The following is a 14,537-nucleotide window of genomic DNA, read 5'->3' as shown; positions in this document are numbered from 1 at the left end:
TCGATACTTCTTCGATGCCGTTTAGTCTCCCGGGTATTAAAGCGTAATCGACGCCTATTCAGCTCCGATGTGGCTTCAACCCCTCCCAAAGAGCCGCTCATCGGGGCTCAATCCCTAGTCTCCGATCTCACACCTCCACCTCCACCGCCGCCACCACCACCTAGCACTGAGGCTTCGAACGCGTCAAGTGGAAAAGCTTGGAACTTCCTCAAGTACTCGCTCATTGGCGCGATCACTGGAGCCACTGCCACTGTTGGTTATGCCTCCTATGGTATGAGCTGCGCTGATTTGGAAATGATGGTTCATTTTTTGTGTGTTTTTTTTTTTTTTTTGGGATTCGGAAGAGAACTTTGATGTGGGCTTTGGGTGAAAAGAACAAGAAAAGTTTGGTGTTGGGTGTTTTAGATTAGTTCATGATGAGGAATTTCCATTTATAGCTGATTTTATAAACCAATGCAGCATTGTAAGATTGGGGGTTTGATTTTGACTGTGAAATTTGGGTTTCTTCTTTTTTCTTGGCTTGTAGAAGCGAAATTTGATGTGGGTTTTGGCTAAACAGAAAAGCTTTGTGTTGGTAATATTGGCTTAATTGGTATTCTTGTGGGTCTTTATGTTTGTTGGTGAAAGAGGGAGAGTGAATTTTGGATTCGCATTTGTTTTGCAGCGTACTCTGTGGATGAAATCGAGGAAAAGACGAAGGCTCTCCGGGCAGCACCTTCAAATATCAAGGTGGCAGATGATGCACCTGCTCTTGAGGTAAGTATGACTTGGAACTTTTTTTTACGAATGCAGTTACTTGGCTCTGAGAATGACTTGATATTTTTCTACGTTTCTTTGGCATGAAATACTATTAGGTTAGCTTTGCATAGAAATGATATCCGAGTAACTTGACCTGAAAAAGAGAGGGGAAGAGAAAGAACAAAATCTAAGGCTTCTTTAATTTCTCAAACTTTTTTGAAAAACTAGCATTCAATCCAAAATTGAAGTTGTGTTTTAATATTTTTAATATTTCCAGAGAAGAGAGAAAATAGGATATGTATTTAGTTCACATTGTTTCAGAAACAATTTCCTGTCAACTGCTTAATATTAAAATTCTTGACATGTATAGAGGATGACAGTCAACTGCCCTTAGTGTTTGGTCGGCTGCCTTTGACCTGGTTAAGCTGGTTCAGTTGAAATTCAGGGGTATTTTGACCAAATACTTAAGCATGGCAGTGAGCTGGGGTTTTAGTCAAGGATTGCATATTTTCAGAGTTTTCGGATAGAAGGTCATTGAAAATGGCAAAATTGACATTATTATTTTCAGGTACTGTGTTGTTTTCAAGATTGTATCCGAAAATTCATTTAGGAAAACCAGATAACCACGCCTTTATTTAGGATTGTTTTGTGTCCCTTGATTTGAAGAACAATGAATTGTATCCGCATATCCAGTTTTGGTATAAACAAACATGGTATGCTGTAGTTTGCATGCATTGAGTCACTCATCACTAAATATTTTAGCAATTGTTAACCAGAGAAACTGTGTTTTAATCCATACAGAATATTCTGACCCCAAAAAAAAAAAAAAAAATTCACACAGAAAAAAGACAAGTGGTAGGTTGCATTAGTTACTGTCGTATGAAGTTGTGTGGCCTTTATCATTATGATGCGTTATGTTATCTTATTACCTGTGTACTTGGAAGGGATGCAATTTCAATAGATTAACATTTTGTTATTAATTTTTTCTGCAGAAATTGAAAAATCGGGTATACTCTTCTGCAATTACAGGTGGGTTCCTGAACTACACCTCTGTTGAGTAATAGCCATGCTTCACGTATTACATTTGTCTGCTACACAGTTTCAGCAGTTTTACCTGTCTTTTTGTGAATTTTGACTGCTATTAATTCACTTCATGTCGGAGCCGGTTACATAGAGGATGCATCGATTAACCACAATTATCTTTTATTTAACTGTATAGTTCATATATGTTAATTACTCAGCATATAGTAACTTTATCATGTTGGTGAACATCAGAAAATGACAAAAATACACATGTGAGCTTTTGATCCAACTCTTTATCACAGAGAAGTGTATTGTGTAGTGATGGTATATTGTAAAAAAAGTATACTGATGGTTAATAATTATTGTTTTGAAGTACATTGACTTTGCTCATTTGGTTGACACTGTCACCTGATGGGCTTGATGTTTTTTCTTTTTCTTATCAATGAATAGATCTCTTTACTTGTATGACTTAGATGTCTCGTATCTCGAAAAAGCGATTCGATTGCAGCACAAGACTTGATAATAGCAACTTTTTGCTTAGTACCACAAACAAGCCATCCTTTCTAATTATAGTTCTATTTGTTACCGACATTATGCTGATTCGTTTTTGTCTTATATTTCAGTGCCTGCTAAAGCTGCCGAAGTTTATATTGATGCAAGGAGGACGATTGAAGAACAAATTCGAGTGTGTACTTTTCTCTCTCTTTTTTATTTCTTTCTTTTTTCTCTTCTTTCAATTTTGGTTATCTGCTTTGGCAATCGGCACAGTGTAGCATCATCATTTTGATTTGTTTGACACAGTTTCTTGTTACTGTCATATAGGGTTATACTGAACCATACGCAGAGAAGCTTCTTCCAGATTTGCATCCCATGGAGCGACATGTTTTTACACTTGTTTTGGATCTCCAGGAGACATTACTTTACTCTTATTGGACGGTAAGGCTAGGACTGGAAAATGGTGGTTGTATCTCCAACTTGAAAAAATTCCTTCTTTCAGGATGGCAAGATTTGGCACGGTCTTAGAAGATGTAGTGGGTAGTCTTTTGTGTTTTTTTTTTTTTGGGTGATCTCATGACATCTAGGCAATGATCTTTTCCCACATTTTTCATGTCATGTAAAAATGTTCCGCATTACAGTCCTCATGCCATGAAAGTTCTTTTTGTTTCATTTTTTTGGGTGTGGTTACTTATATTATGTTTCTTTTTGGCATGTAAAGCGAGAAAAGGGTTGGCAGACTATCAAAAGACCTGGAGTTGATGCTTTCTTGGAACATCTTGCTCAGTTTTATGAAATCATCGTGTATTCAGACTATTCTAATATGGTATTTCAATATTTCACATCACCATTCTTTCTCTTGGAAATTAATTAGACTAACAGAATCTAACTGTTTCTTGGTATATGTAGTATGTAGATCCTGTAATGGAGAGACTGGACACAAAGCATTGTGTAAGATATAGGCTAGGAAAGGCTGCCACTAAGTATCAGAATGGAAAACATTATAGGGTAAGTTGGTTGGGTACTTGTTTCATTAAATGATGTTCAATTCCTTCTTTTCTGTACCTTCTTGATGTTTGACATCTTTGAATTGCTTCTTTTAGCATGGAATTATTTTATGTGATTGGTGAACCTAGCCTTTGCCAATCTTTTAGTATTTCTTTCAGCAAATTTCCGTACTAACTACAAGTTGCACAAACTGTCTGCTGCAACCAAAAAGCTTACTCTCGTCCCATGTCAAACCATGAAATAATTGATAAACTCCAATCTGTTTAATGATTCAAAAATTCTGTTCCCTCTTAATTTGGCTAATCCATCTGTTACAAGTCTGGATCTGGTTTTGACATGTGTGTTTAGTAAAGCATATGAGGTGTAGTTTCTCTTGGCAGGACCTTTCCAAACTTAATAGAGATCCAAATAAAATCATCTATCTGAGTGCCCATGCACGAGAAAATAGCCTTCAGCCTGAAAATGGTGCCATAATAAAGCCATACAAGTATGAGATGGATGACACAGCTCTTGTGGATTTCATACCATTTCTTGAATGTAAGTCTGCGATTTTCATTTGTTTTCTAGCACCAGTAGCTCTTGTATTGTTTCTATCATCATGTTTGTGTTAAATCCACTAAAGTTTCTGAGAAATGCATTACCACCTGCTTGTGCTTGGTTTATGTGCAGTTGTCGCCCGTAACCCTCCAGCAGATATTAGGCAAGTATTAGCATCATATGAAGGGTGTGATATCCCTGCAGAGTTCATTAGGCGTTCTAAAGAGCATCAGAGGTAAAGTATATTCTTAATTAATATGTGTGTGTGTTTAACCTTTCTTTGTAATTAACAAGGTCAACTGGGTTTTTGAGAGATGTTTTCACTTATTTCGAAATTTATAAGTCAGGCGACTGAGGAGCTGTTCTATTCTTGTTGATAAAAAAAAAAAAGCTTAGAAATCCCACCTTTCCCCTCGTTATAAAAAAATAAAAATAAAAAATAAATAAAAAATAAATTTTGTTATGCGATTCTGAGATTTGCTGCACGCACACATGCACAGGGGGCCTGGGTTTGTGATTCAGATTTTGTGCCGAACATGCTTGACCATCCATTTGTCTTATACTTTATAATGTTACAAGTTGTTACAAATTCTTACTTTACAAAATTTGAATGACATTGTAGGCGAATGCAAGAACAGAAGCAGCAAGGTCGATTGTGGAGACGTTGAGGTCAGGAAGGAGACCGAGTCAGAATATTGTAAAGACTAGGTGATGTTTTCAAGTATAACTTCCAAGCTGGTTTTCTAGTCAGTGTTAGCTATCAAGCTCAAGCCAATTCCGGAGAAATTTTGAATTGATTATATAATTCTTTTGCGTCATATTAAATCTGATTGATCAGTTCAGTCTTTGGGCTGTTGACATCGCATTTTTGGCATCAATTTAGCTGAAATTTTGCTCACAGAAATTTATATTTTGTAATACCCTGAGAATAAATGATTCTGTAACTTGTTCGTCAAAAACTTCTACCCAATTTTTTCGGTTCCCAACACCCTCATTTGTTGATTGGTATACACGTATTTGGGCAGAATAAGATCGGTTCACTTTTGGTTTGGTCACTAATATACCATCCATTCAGGTCTGTGCAAACAATATGCAGTCTCGAGTGACTAAAAATGTGTTCCAATTTCTGCCCTTGCACGGATCACCCTCCGTTTCTGGCAAAACAAATCTCACCTTCCTTTCGACCATTGTTTTTGGGACCATTTTTCTTTATACAAGTGATAGTCGAAAACTACTCAATAAAGAAGGGGAGTCGAATTTAGGTGCAAATGAGCGGGCAACCTACATCTGTGTCTTCCTTTTGACAAACCATTTGTCAACTAAATTAACAAATAGATGAATTTTTGGGTTGATCTTGGGACTAGCTAGTAACGTTTTAGGTATAACAAGGATATATCAAGCCACTTATGATTCATAGAATCTCCAATGTTCATAAATGCAGCAAATTGGTATGGTATTGTATGTCAACCAGTTATAGATGTATGGATGGTAAGTCGAAGAAATTAGAAAGGAAACACGCCAGTGAAGAGTGATGTATAAACAAGAGAAAACAAAACATCTGCGTATCCTGCTATGTTAATTCATTCTCAGTCTCTCTTTGACCGAGCAACATCAACAAGGCATTGATTCAAGTTCTGACCAAATATTTTTGTAGAGAACGACTCTGTGACATGCTTTCGAGCTTCCGTACCCATTCTCTGTGCCATCTGTGGGTCTTGAATGAGTTTAGCCATAGCCAAGGAGAATTCTCTTGAGTTACCTTCACAAAGAAATCCTGTTACACCATTCTTAACTGTCTCTACAGGTCCCCCACTATTGCATGCAATAACAGGTTTGTAAGCCGCCATCGCTTCCAGAGGAACAATGCCAAAGTGTTCATCCTGCATTATAGAATACTGCATGTCAAATTTATTTCTTCACTATATCCAATCAATGGAACACAATGAAGTAATTAGCACCTTTGGCGTATAAAGAACACATAGGCATTGGGAGAGAAGTGCATTTCTTTCAGCTGTTGAGCAAGATGTGATGAAGTTAACCTGACTAGACACTCCTTCACTTTCCGCTAAACTTCTGAGCTCCTCCAAGTACTCAACATTTTCCTTCAAGCGCTTATCAAAACCACCTAAAACAATAGACATGTATCAATTTTTTCATCTGTATGGAGAGAAACTCATGCACTTCTATCAAGCAAAGTATGAAATGATGTTGCATTAATGCATCAATGTCAACAGGTAGGCATTCGAGTAGGCATTGGATCCTTTGGTATATGGCCAAACAAATATCATTGAGAATTACCGAAAACAAGGACCAAGCACAACTAACCCGTAGCTCATATAGTAATTTAAAGTCCATTTTATTGTTTGCCTAGTTATATATATCCTATAAAATATATTTTTTTTAAAGAAGGATGTACTTATTAATTAGCATAAAACATACTTCAATATACCCAGACAGATAACTAAGTAGGAACTTGCCTGCAATTGTCAAGGAAGCTTCAGCCAGATTAAGGTCTTGAAGCACATCTCCTCCAAGGGTGCGAAGCATAGAAAAGGCTGAAATTGCCAAGTCTATATTCTTTTTCTTCTCAAAACGGTTGATGGACAGAAAATTCAACCTACAGCAAAGAAATAAACAAAGAAGAACCGAAACTGTAAATCACCAGATAAAATTCAAAGAAAAGTCATCAAATAAATGGTTAGATATGGAATCATAAAAGCATGTCTAAAACCGTAAGGAACCAATAGATAAACAAACATGTTCGTTACTTGTAAGAATTGGTGGGTTCATCAAACTGATTCACATTGACAGCTGGGTAAAGAACAGCTGGCCGAACTCCTCGTGCATCAAGACGCTTGAAGGTCTTTGCAAACATAGATTCTGTAAATTTGCTATTAACAAGAATCTTATCTGCAATTCCTGCAGCAGTATCATTTAAAAAATCAAAGTGGTAAGGAATATTTGTATACACATAGCAAACTAAAGAGATGCAGTAGACACATCACATAAAAACGATATAACCAAGAAATGGAATCAGACCAGTTGTCATTTCTTCTATGAAGTCTATTGGTTTTCTATATATCCTCCTTAGAATAGTTGTATGTTGAGCCAGCAATAAATCTGGAAAATGACAATAAAATAGAACCTGCACACAAAGATGTAACACATAAAACAACTATAATAGCAAACACTGCTAGATAACAATTCGTAGAAGATAGGTTCAAGCACCTTTGTTGACTTCTTCAGCTTCAGCAATGGGATGACAACAGAAACCTGATCTGCTAGTATCACATCAAATGATGGCCACATGACTAGCATACACAGAGCAACAAAAAGGCACCGTAGATATGCACACAAAGCATGAAGATGATTGAATATATGTCGGGGTAGGAAAGCACCATATACAGTCACAGGAAAGGTACCTGACAAACCGATAACATTAAAACATCAAACTATGCACTGCTTTTGAATGATAGCTAATCAACACCAAACTGAGAACAGGTTCCCCAAAAGGAAGCAGAAAGTATAAGTCACCTTCCAACTCTACGGCCTAACAACCATCCGACTATTTTGTAGTACCCATATGCCATGAATTTCTCAAGGCAGGTTGTATTTCTAACCATGCTACTCCTAGAATACACACACCAAGACTACTTGAACCTGAAATCTTTTCAGTATTTTACTGTGACTTATTTTCTTCCTCAAAAGGATGCGTACAAAATTTTATCTTCTTGTGTATGTAAACTAGGTCATCATGTACATCTCCGATTTCAACTTTCAAATGGCATTACAATGCCTCTTTTTGCAAATTTATGTCGAAGGAAAACAATAGTATTCAGAAAAGAATATGGGCATGAGTTTTAGTGATTGACGAACACACTCCTATTTGATTTGTTGTACCATAGACATTCCAGCACTAACTAAACCCCACCACATTTTCACAAATACCATGATTTCAAAGATAAATTTGAAGTACAAAAAAGGCACACCAGAAATAGTCTCCTCAAAACATCGATTTTTGTCATGGTGCGCTGTGAAAACATGAACGTTATGCCCATGGGATGCGAGTCCCACAGCCGCATCAACAATTAGTCTTTCAGCTCCACCTGCACATCACATTGCAACAACATAAGGCCAAAACAACTTCTTTACAATCTTCAATGATAACAAGAAGAAATAGAAATTACCTATACCCAGATCGGGATGAATAATAGCAATATTCAACTTTGAGCTTCCTTTCTTGGCCATTTTCCAACAAACGAAAGATTATCCAGTTCTTGGTAAATTCTCATTCAAGGAGAAGACTGGGTCAAAAATGGGTCTAGATGAGAGATAGGAAAATAGAAGTATAATCAGCATTACATGACATAAACTAGTGTAAAATTCAAAAACAAGGTGTCTCTATGAAAACAAATACAACATTGAAACAAGGTAGATTTAGCTTAAAAGACAAATAACCTAATCTTAAAATAAACCATTGGTAGGCCTATCTACTAAGAAAACTGGACCCAAGTCTAGTGCCCGGGTCATTTGGTGAATTTCCACTCATGAAATCTCACCTCACCAATCTCTTCTGATAATTTTATTTATTTTCTGTTGAAGCTATCCTTATTATGTTAACAATGAATAATCCCTTACTCAATAATCTTTCATTTTTATCATAAAACCTCCCTCACTAGCCTAAAATTGCGGAATTTATCACACAAAAAACTAATCCAAAATAAGTTGGGATCACCCGAAGAAGATACATGCTGCACAAACTACTAGATTTAGCAGCAAAGAGACTGATTTACAAAGCAATTAGCTTTCTACACCCAAAGTAAATACAGAAATCACCAACTTACAAAGGTTTTATAAAAGAAAAACAAAGAATTAGTAAAATTTCCAACCGACGCATATCAATTATGATCATGAAAATCGCCTAAATAAAAAACTTAATGGATATATGCACCTATATTACGAATCATTTGGGTCACAATCCTGAACTGGGCAAAGAGGAAAAGATGCAGAGCGCAGAAAAAGCCAAGCCTTGACTTACCAACTCTACTCGGAGTGAGAGAGAGGAACATTTGCGGAGAGAGGAGACTGGGTTAGCCGTTATCTCGGTGACTTCAAACATTTTGTCGAGTTGAGCATAAATGGGGTTTTGGGTCGAGGTTTGGGTTGGGTACACTGAAAAACTCTTCCGCCCAAAGCCCGCCCAAAATACTTATGCGAAAGAGCTTGAGCTTTATTGAGTTTTGGCTTTCGGGAAATAATTTGATGGGAAATAATTTTTCATGATTTTTTCTTAAGGCATGTAAAACACAATTCCAATCTAAGATTACTGATATGCAAATAAGATATATTTTGTTTTCAACCAAACAATCCATGAAAAATAATGACGAGATGAGATGAACAAAATATTGGTTGAAAGAATATTAATAAAATAAAATATTGATGGTCATATTATTCTTTGACACACTCCAATATCTTGGAGTACCTATGCTAAATTTGGACATTTTGGTCATTACATTGTCACACCTCGTTGAATATAGCATGGAGAAGGATCTTTGGATTGGAGTGGGATATCATGCAGTGCTTGTTATTGTTAGAATTTGGTTTGTGTGCTAGCATTTACCAGGGTAAAACTAATGCTAGGTGACAAAGATCATACATCATTAATCAGCTTAAATCGTGTCATCAAAATGGCAAATGTTTGCAATCCCTACTTTTTTTAGTTCGTTGAACCACAATACAATTTTGACAAAACGTCACCAGGAAAATTTTCTTAATCGACACTGATTTGGTAATAAATTTGAACAAAGAGTTATTCTGAATTAGCCACAATCTGCACTCAACATTTAGGTTCTAGAGACAAAATTACGCGACATACAAACGTTCGATCTCTCAGTTTAAAACCATATTTGTGTCAAAAACTTTTGGGGCGAGGACATGTTGGCTGGCGGTGCATGATGAGACATGGATGGCCAGAAGTCCATTCCACAATTCAGTGATGCTGATTGAGCGGCCCTCTTAAACGAGCAGGACTGCATTTACACATCCGTCGTTCTCTGGATTATTCGTCACCTGAGCATATTTCCCTGCATCGACCACAAAGCAAAAGTTAAATTCTCCAACACACGTCAGAATCCAAAGAATCCACATTTAAAAGAATGCATGATAGCAAAAAGGTACATAAAGGTTGAACTCACCCCATACAACTTTCCCTGCAGGTGTGACTAGACCAAGTTCACTTACATTCACCTGATATCCACAAAATAGATGAGTAAATAACGAAATACACCGTGGATTGGCTTTATACATGCAATAAATCATCACATAACAAATGAGGTACCTCAATGATGGTTCCCTTGGTCAAAACACCAAGAGAGGTATACATTTGACCATTGGGATTCTTCTTCACACCAATGATCTCAAGGTTAAAAGTGCACTTAAGTTCAGGGTGTGTCACATGAGCTTTGGTGAATCGCAATCCACTGGGCCGGATAAACCTCTCGTACTTAGGAGGTTTCCTCGTGAAACCAGGTCCTACAAATGTGGCTTTTGTGACCATCCTCTTCCATTGCTTGGCTACAAAACAGAACCAAGTATATAAGCTGCCAGGAACTAAAACAATAAATTTAATGAAAACACTGGCATCAGTTTTCACATATCCTAAATATTATTTAGCAGGAAAAAATCAAGATAATGAATAACTTCATCTCGTTATGAGGGAAATCTAACTCCCATAAGCCTAATTAATAATCATAAATTTAGGGGGAAAAACAACCAAGACTCTGGTGGTTGGTATGGGAATAGTGAGGAAAAGTTGAAGAATACTTACTCTTGCGTTTTCCAGATCTAAGAATTTTGAACATCTCATCTTCAGCCACAGGCCTTACCTGGAGAAGATATAACTCAGTCAGAAAATTATATCAAGATTAACAAAAGAGAAATGCTATCGCACTGTACCGAAAATTCATTCACACAGGAAAGTAAAGAGGCTAAAGGAAGAATGTGGCAGATCTTCTTACCTTGGGTAGAGGGACTTCCCATTTCCCAGCTTTCTCCTTCCTTTTTTGCTTGATGGTGTTGTTGAGAATCTGTTTCCAGCATAACGTTAGATAAAAAACATGATGAAATATATTTTCATAAAATCAATAATAGCGGGCACACATTACTTTTGCACGTGTTGTGTTGTCACGATCCAGAAGATATGCTGGAACAGCTCCTTCATGAACATCATCATCCACCTTGCGCCTAGTTGATGACTCCTCATGCATAGCCAACCTGTCGACATTCACAAACAATATTTTTATTTTACATAAATATAATTCACCAGTTGCATGCACATAAATTTAATACACTGAGGTATTGACATACAGGCAAACTACCTATGATAGACATTTAGAAACAATAAAAAGATGCAGATAAACTCATGTAGAGTCATACAGTTGTAAATATGAACGTAGCTATGTCTAGGTGTATACGTAGAGTCATACAGCAGTAAATATGAACGTAGCTATGTCCAGGTGTATACGTAGAGTCATACAGTAGTAAATATGAACGTAGCTATGTCTAGGTGTATATGTTACATCAAATTAATAAACATGTCACCAGTGCAATATGAAAAATAAAAGTTAAAAGCATCAATTTAATGCAATTGTAAGTTCTTACAGATTCATCTTAACAATCTAAAGGGAATATGGTTGACTACATGAAAAGCTATTAAGTAAGAAGCTATCATTTCTAAGAAACTTAAAGAGTTAATGAGTAGTTTTTCAGAGAATAATCAACAGAACACAATGATAAACTGGATTAAAATATGCATAATAGAACTCACGTTTTCTTCATGAGAGCCTTTTCTGCATAGCGTTTCTTAGCAAACATCTTACCCTTGATACCCAGAGCCTGTTCCATGACAAACATTCGAAAGAAACAGAATAAGCATAAATTTCACTTTGATTTTTAACTTTCAAGGAAAATAGAAGAAAATGAGAGAATTGATGACCTTCTGGGCAGTCTCTGAACGCTTGTGGACCAAACGAGCCTCCTTCTTGCGCTTTCGCTCGAAGTGGTCTGGTCGGTATCCATACCGCTTCCTGTGAAGCTCTATGTAATCTCCCTGCGGCTGTATTTCACAAACAACAATAGATATGAAATCATGTCCTGAACAATATGAAAGTTAGAGAAAAATAAAAACAGACAGAGAGAGATGGAGAACGAACCATGGTTGCAGAGAGTTTGTCGCTCTCGGTTTGTTGTCAAAATTCACGGGGAAGCCTCGGCAAGAATCTATAAAACCATAATCACATAATACAAATTAAAATGCGTACCCAGTCGCGGTACGGTATCCATCTGGAACGAAACATTTAACGACTCAGTTCCAGAGGCGAGAACAGTACCTGATAGACGACCTCGCTGCTACAGAACAGTAGCTCACCGCCGACAACAGACGAGCAATCTAGGGCATATGAGAGAGAGTGCAAAGGGGAAGGGAAGATAAAGGGTTCGGAGAGGATTTTTTTGGACGAATGGATTGCAAGAGCCCAGCCCAGGCAAAAGGCCCCTGGTCCCCCAAATTCAGCTCCAGCGGTGACATCCAGCCTGGGCAACAGCTGGCAAGGCCCAAGGCAAGATAGCCCGAACTGTTGTCTAATGGTTGACGTCAGCAAAGAAAAAAAATTTTAAAAATTTTAAAAATTCTTCAAAATTACCAAAAAAATTCAGAATTTTTTTAAAATACATACCTAGCAAATTTTTATTTATTAATCTATACATATGTGAATAGTAATTGCTTTTGAGTTGCTATGGCAATGGATGGAAAAATACAAAAAAAATGTTAGGTCAGATACTATTCATACGAACAGTACCACCCTTACTTGCCCTTGCTTTTTACCATGACAAATGGGTGCAAGTGCTCTAAGAGCAAGTCCAGCAGCTAAGGCTGGACTCGGGGTGGGGGAGGGGGTTTGGGAGAAAAATGGGTTTCCAGTAACAAAAGGCAGCCCGAGCAAGAGGTGGGGGCCACAAGACTAGGCTGGCCTGAGGTGGAGTTGGCCCGAGCAAGAGCCCGAGGTTGGTGACGTCATGGCTGACGCATAGCTTTCAAATTTTTTTTACCGTTGGCGCGTGCATTGCACGGGCCAACATTAAATTTTTTTTGAAACAACGCGCTATAGTAGACGCCAATGGCTACCTTCCACATGTTGACCTATTGGCTCTCCGATTCGATTTTTTCCTTCAATCCAACGGCAGCCAATTTTTCTGCAATAAAAAAATGAAAAAAAATTGAAATTTTTTTTTAAAAATACACAAAAATTACTGAATTTTTTTTTTTTTGGGTATAAATACCAACCAATACTCTTCACTTTTAACACCAAATCCTCTTACATTTTCTTCTCATTCTACTATTATTCACTTTCTACTCAATAATTTTTCACTTTCAAGTTGTATTTTTCTCTATCATATTATGGGTTCTTCTACTGAAAATTGAGGGGCATGGAGCATGATGGAAGATGTTAGCTTGTGTGAGGCTTGGGTCCAAGTTAGTCATTGTCCCGTAACGGGCAATAAGATTAAATTTTCTCATATGTGGAAAAAAATTCATCAAGCATTTTGTGAAAGGGCAATTGGTTCGACACGTACAGAAATGACATTATCTAGTAGGTGGAAAATTCTTAATAAAGAGTTGGCGAAATGGAGAAATGCCTTGGCAAAAGCGATGGACAACCATAGAAGTGGGAGAAAACCTTAGCAGTGAGGTAAATTATTTGTCATTTTCGTTCTATTAATTTCTATGTCATATTAATTTTTATTTAAATGTTTCTTGCAATTTATATATTTTGTTAATATTTCTCTAGTTTTATTTATTTATTTATACATGTTGCATTTTTTTAAAATTTATTGCATTTGCATTAGTTTTTTTTTACATGTTGCATTGCCAATATTTTTTAAAGTTTCTTGCATTTCCATTTAATTTTTTTTTATAGATTATGCAAGCACAAATGTGGTTTGGTGCTACTGGGCAAGGGAAAAAAAGTTTCAACCATACCCATTGTTGGGAGGTGGTGAAGACTTGTAAGAGATTCCAAATTATTCCAACGGGTCCGACGGTAGTCTTGAACGAGACTCCACTTCATGAGACGCCGGCATCGGATTCACCTATGGATTCCCCGATGAGTCAAGACTCACCCATTGAAAATGAGCCAAGGCCTATTGGGAGGAAGGCGGCGAAGGCGAAGAGAGGGAGTAATTCTAGCAAGAATGCATCTAAATTTTTGGAGGAACTTTCAAAGCACCAAGCCATGAGAATTGAAATGGACTTGAAACAACAAGAGCACGATATGGCTATTCAACTAGAATATGCAAAAGAAAGGGAGTATGTACGCAAAGAAAGGGAGTATGTACGCGAACAAAACATTGAAAAAAAAAAATCGGGAAACCATGGCCATGGATACAAGCCATATGTCCCCTGAAACAAAACAATTTTGGAAGCTAGAACGAAGGGATGTTATGAGACGACGACTTTTTCGTGACGATGGACCTAGCAACACGGATTGGTTAAATGATGAAAACCATTAAAATAGTTTGCTTGCCTTTCATGTCTTAGTTTACTTGCCTTTGATTTCATTGTATTTTTTGTTTTGTTTAATTCATGTATTTTATTTTATTAGTTGTATTGCTTTTCTTTTAGTGAATAAAGAAAATATTCAACAAAAATCCTTTTTATTCAAAACATTCCATACATAAAA

The 14,537-nt window shown here is 36.9% G+C and overlaps 3 protein-coding genes across 4 annotated transcripts in view; 1 reads left to right on the top strand and 2 right to left on the bottom strand.

Moving 5' to 3' along the window:
- Positions 1 to 4,787, top strand: part of LOC117626723 (mitochondrial import inner membrane translocase subunit TIM50) — a 24,805-nt gene extending 20,018 nt beyond the window's left edge. The window contains exons 2-11 of the mRNA XM_034358540.1: positions 34 to 271; positions 665 to 756; positions 1,731 to 1,767; positions 2,385 to 2,446; positions 2,584 to 2,697; positions 2,978 to 3,082; positions 3,166 to 3,264; positions 3,645 to 3,801; positions 3,934 to 4,036; positions 4,424 to 4,787. Coding sequence (XP_034214431.1) covers positions 34 to 271; positions 665 to 756; positions 1,731 to 1,767; positions 2,385 to 2,446; positions 2,584 to 2,697; positions 2,978 to 3,082; positions 3,166 to 3,264; positions 3,645 to 3,801; positions 3,934 to 4,036; positions 4,424 to 4,469 — 1,053 coding nt within the window. The 3' untranslated portion in view covers positions 4,470 to 4,787. The remainder of the gene's footprint in view (positions 1 to 33; positions 272 to 664; positions 757 to 1,730; positions 1,768 to 2,384; positions 2,447 to 2,583; positions 2,698 to 2,977; positions 3,083 to 3,165; positions 3,265 to 3,644; positions 3,802 to 3,933; positions 4,037 to 4,423) is intronic.
- A 405-nt stretch (positions 4,788 to 5,192) lies between these two features.
- On the bottom strand, positions 5,193 to 9,014 carry LOC117624966 (alpha-1,3/1,6-mannosyltransferase ALG2-like). Of its 2 annotated transcripts, none has more exons than XM_034356508.1 (9): positions 8,753 to 9,014; positions 7,989 to 8,122; positions 7,791 to 7,907; positions 7,030 to 7,223; positions 6,841 to 6,946; positions 6,570 to 6,720; positions 6,279 to 6,418; positions 5,760 to 5,926; positions 5,193 to 5,681 (listed from the first exon to the last, which is right to left on the bottom strand). In XM_034356508.1, exons 2-9 carry the CDS (start codon positions 8,047 to 8,049, stop codon positions 5,388 to 5,390), a joined length of 1,230 nt encoding a protein of 409 aa, XP_034212399.1. In that variant the 5' UTR covers positions 8,050 to 8,122; positions 8,753 to 9,014; the 3' UTR covers positions 5,193 to 5,387. The 2 variants fall into 2 exon arrangements, with proteins under 2 accessions (XP_034212399.1, XP_034212400.1); XM_034356509.1 differs by having other exon boundaries at positions 8,840 to 9,014.
- A 471-nt stretch (positions 9,015 to 9,485) lies between these two features.
- Positions 9,486 to 12,318, bottom strand: LOC117624965 (ribosome biogenesis protein NSA2 homolog). Its single transcript, XM_034356507.1, has 10 exons — positions 12,189 to 12,318; positions 12,012 to 12,078; positions 11,795 to 11,914; positions 11,627 to 11,694; positions 10,965 to 11,073; positions 10,818 to 10,886; positions 10,628 to 10,685; positions 10,139 to 10,374; positions 9,996 to 10,047; positions 9,486 to 9,884 (listed from the first exon to the last, which is right to left on the bottom strand). Exons 2-10 carry the CDS (start codon positions 12,012 to 12,014, stop codon positions 9,817 to 9,819), a joined length of 783 nt encoding a protein of 260 aa, XP_034212398.1. The 5' UTR covers positions 12,015 to 12,078; positions 12,189 to 12,318; the 3' UTR covers positions 9,486 to 9,816.
- Between the last annotated feature and the right edge of the window lie 2,219 nt (positions 12,319 to 14,537).

This window comes from Prunus dulcis, chromosome 4, assembly GCF_902201215.1.
Source record: "Prunus dulcis chromosome 4, ALMONDv2, whole genome shotgun sequence".
In the NCBI taxonomy this organism is placed as follows: Eukaryota; Viridiplantae; Streptophyta; class Magnoliopsida; order Rosales; family Rosaceae; genus Prunus; species Prunus dulcis.
The sequence above is the reverse complement of the archived record's forward strand: the minus strand, read 5'-3'. Positions and strand labels throughout refer to the sequence as shown.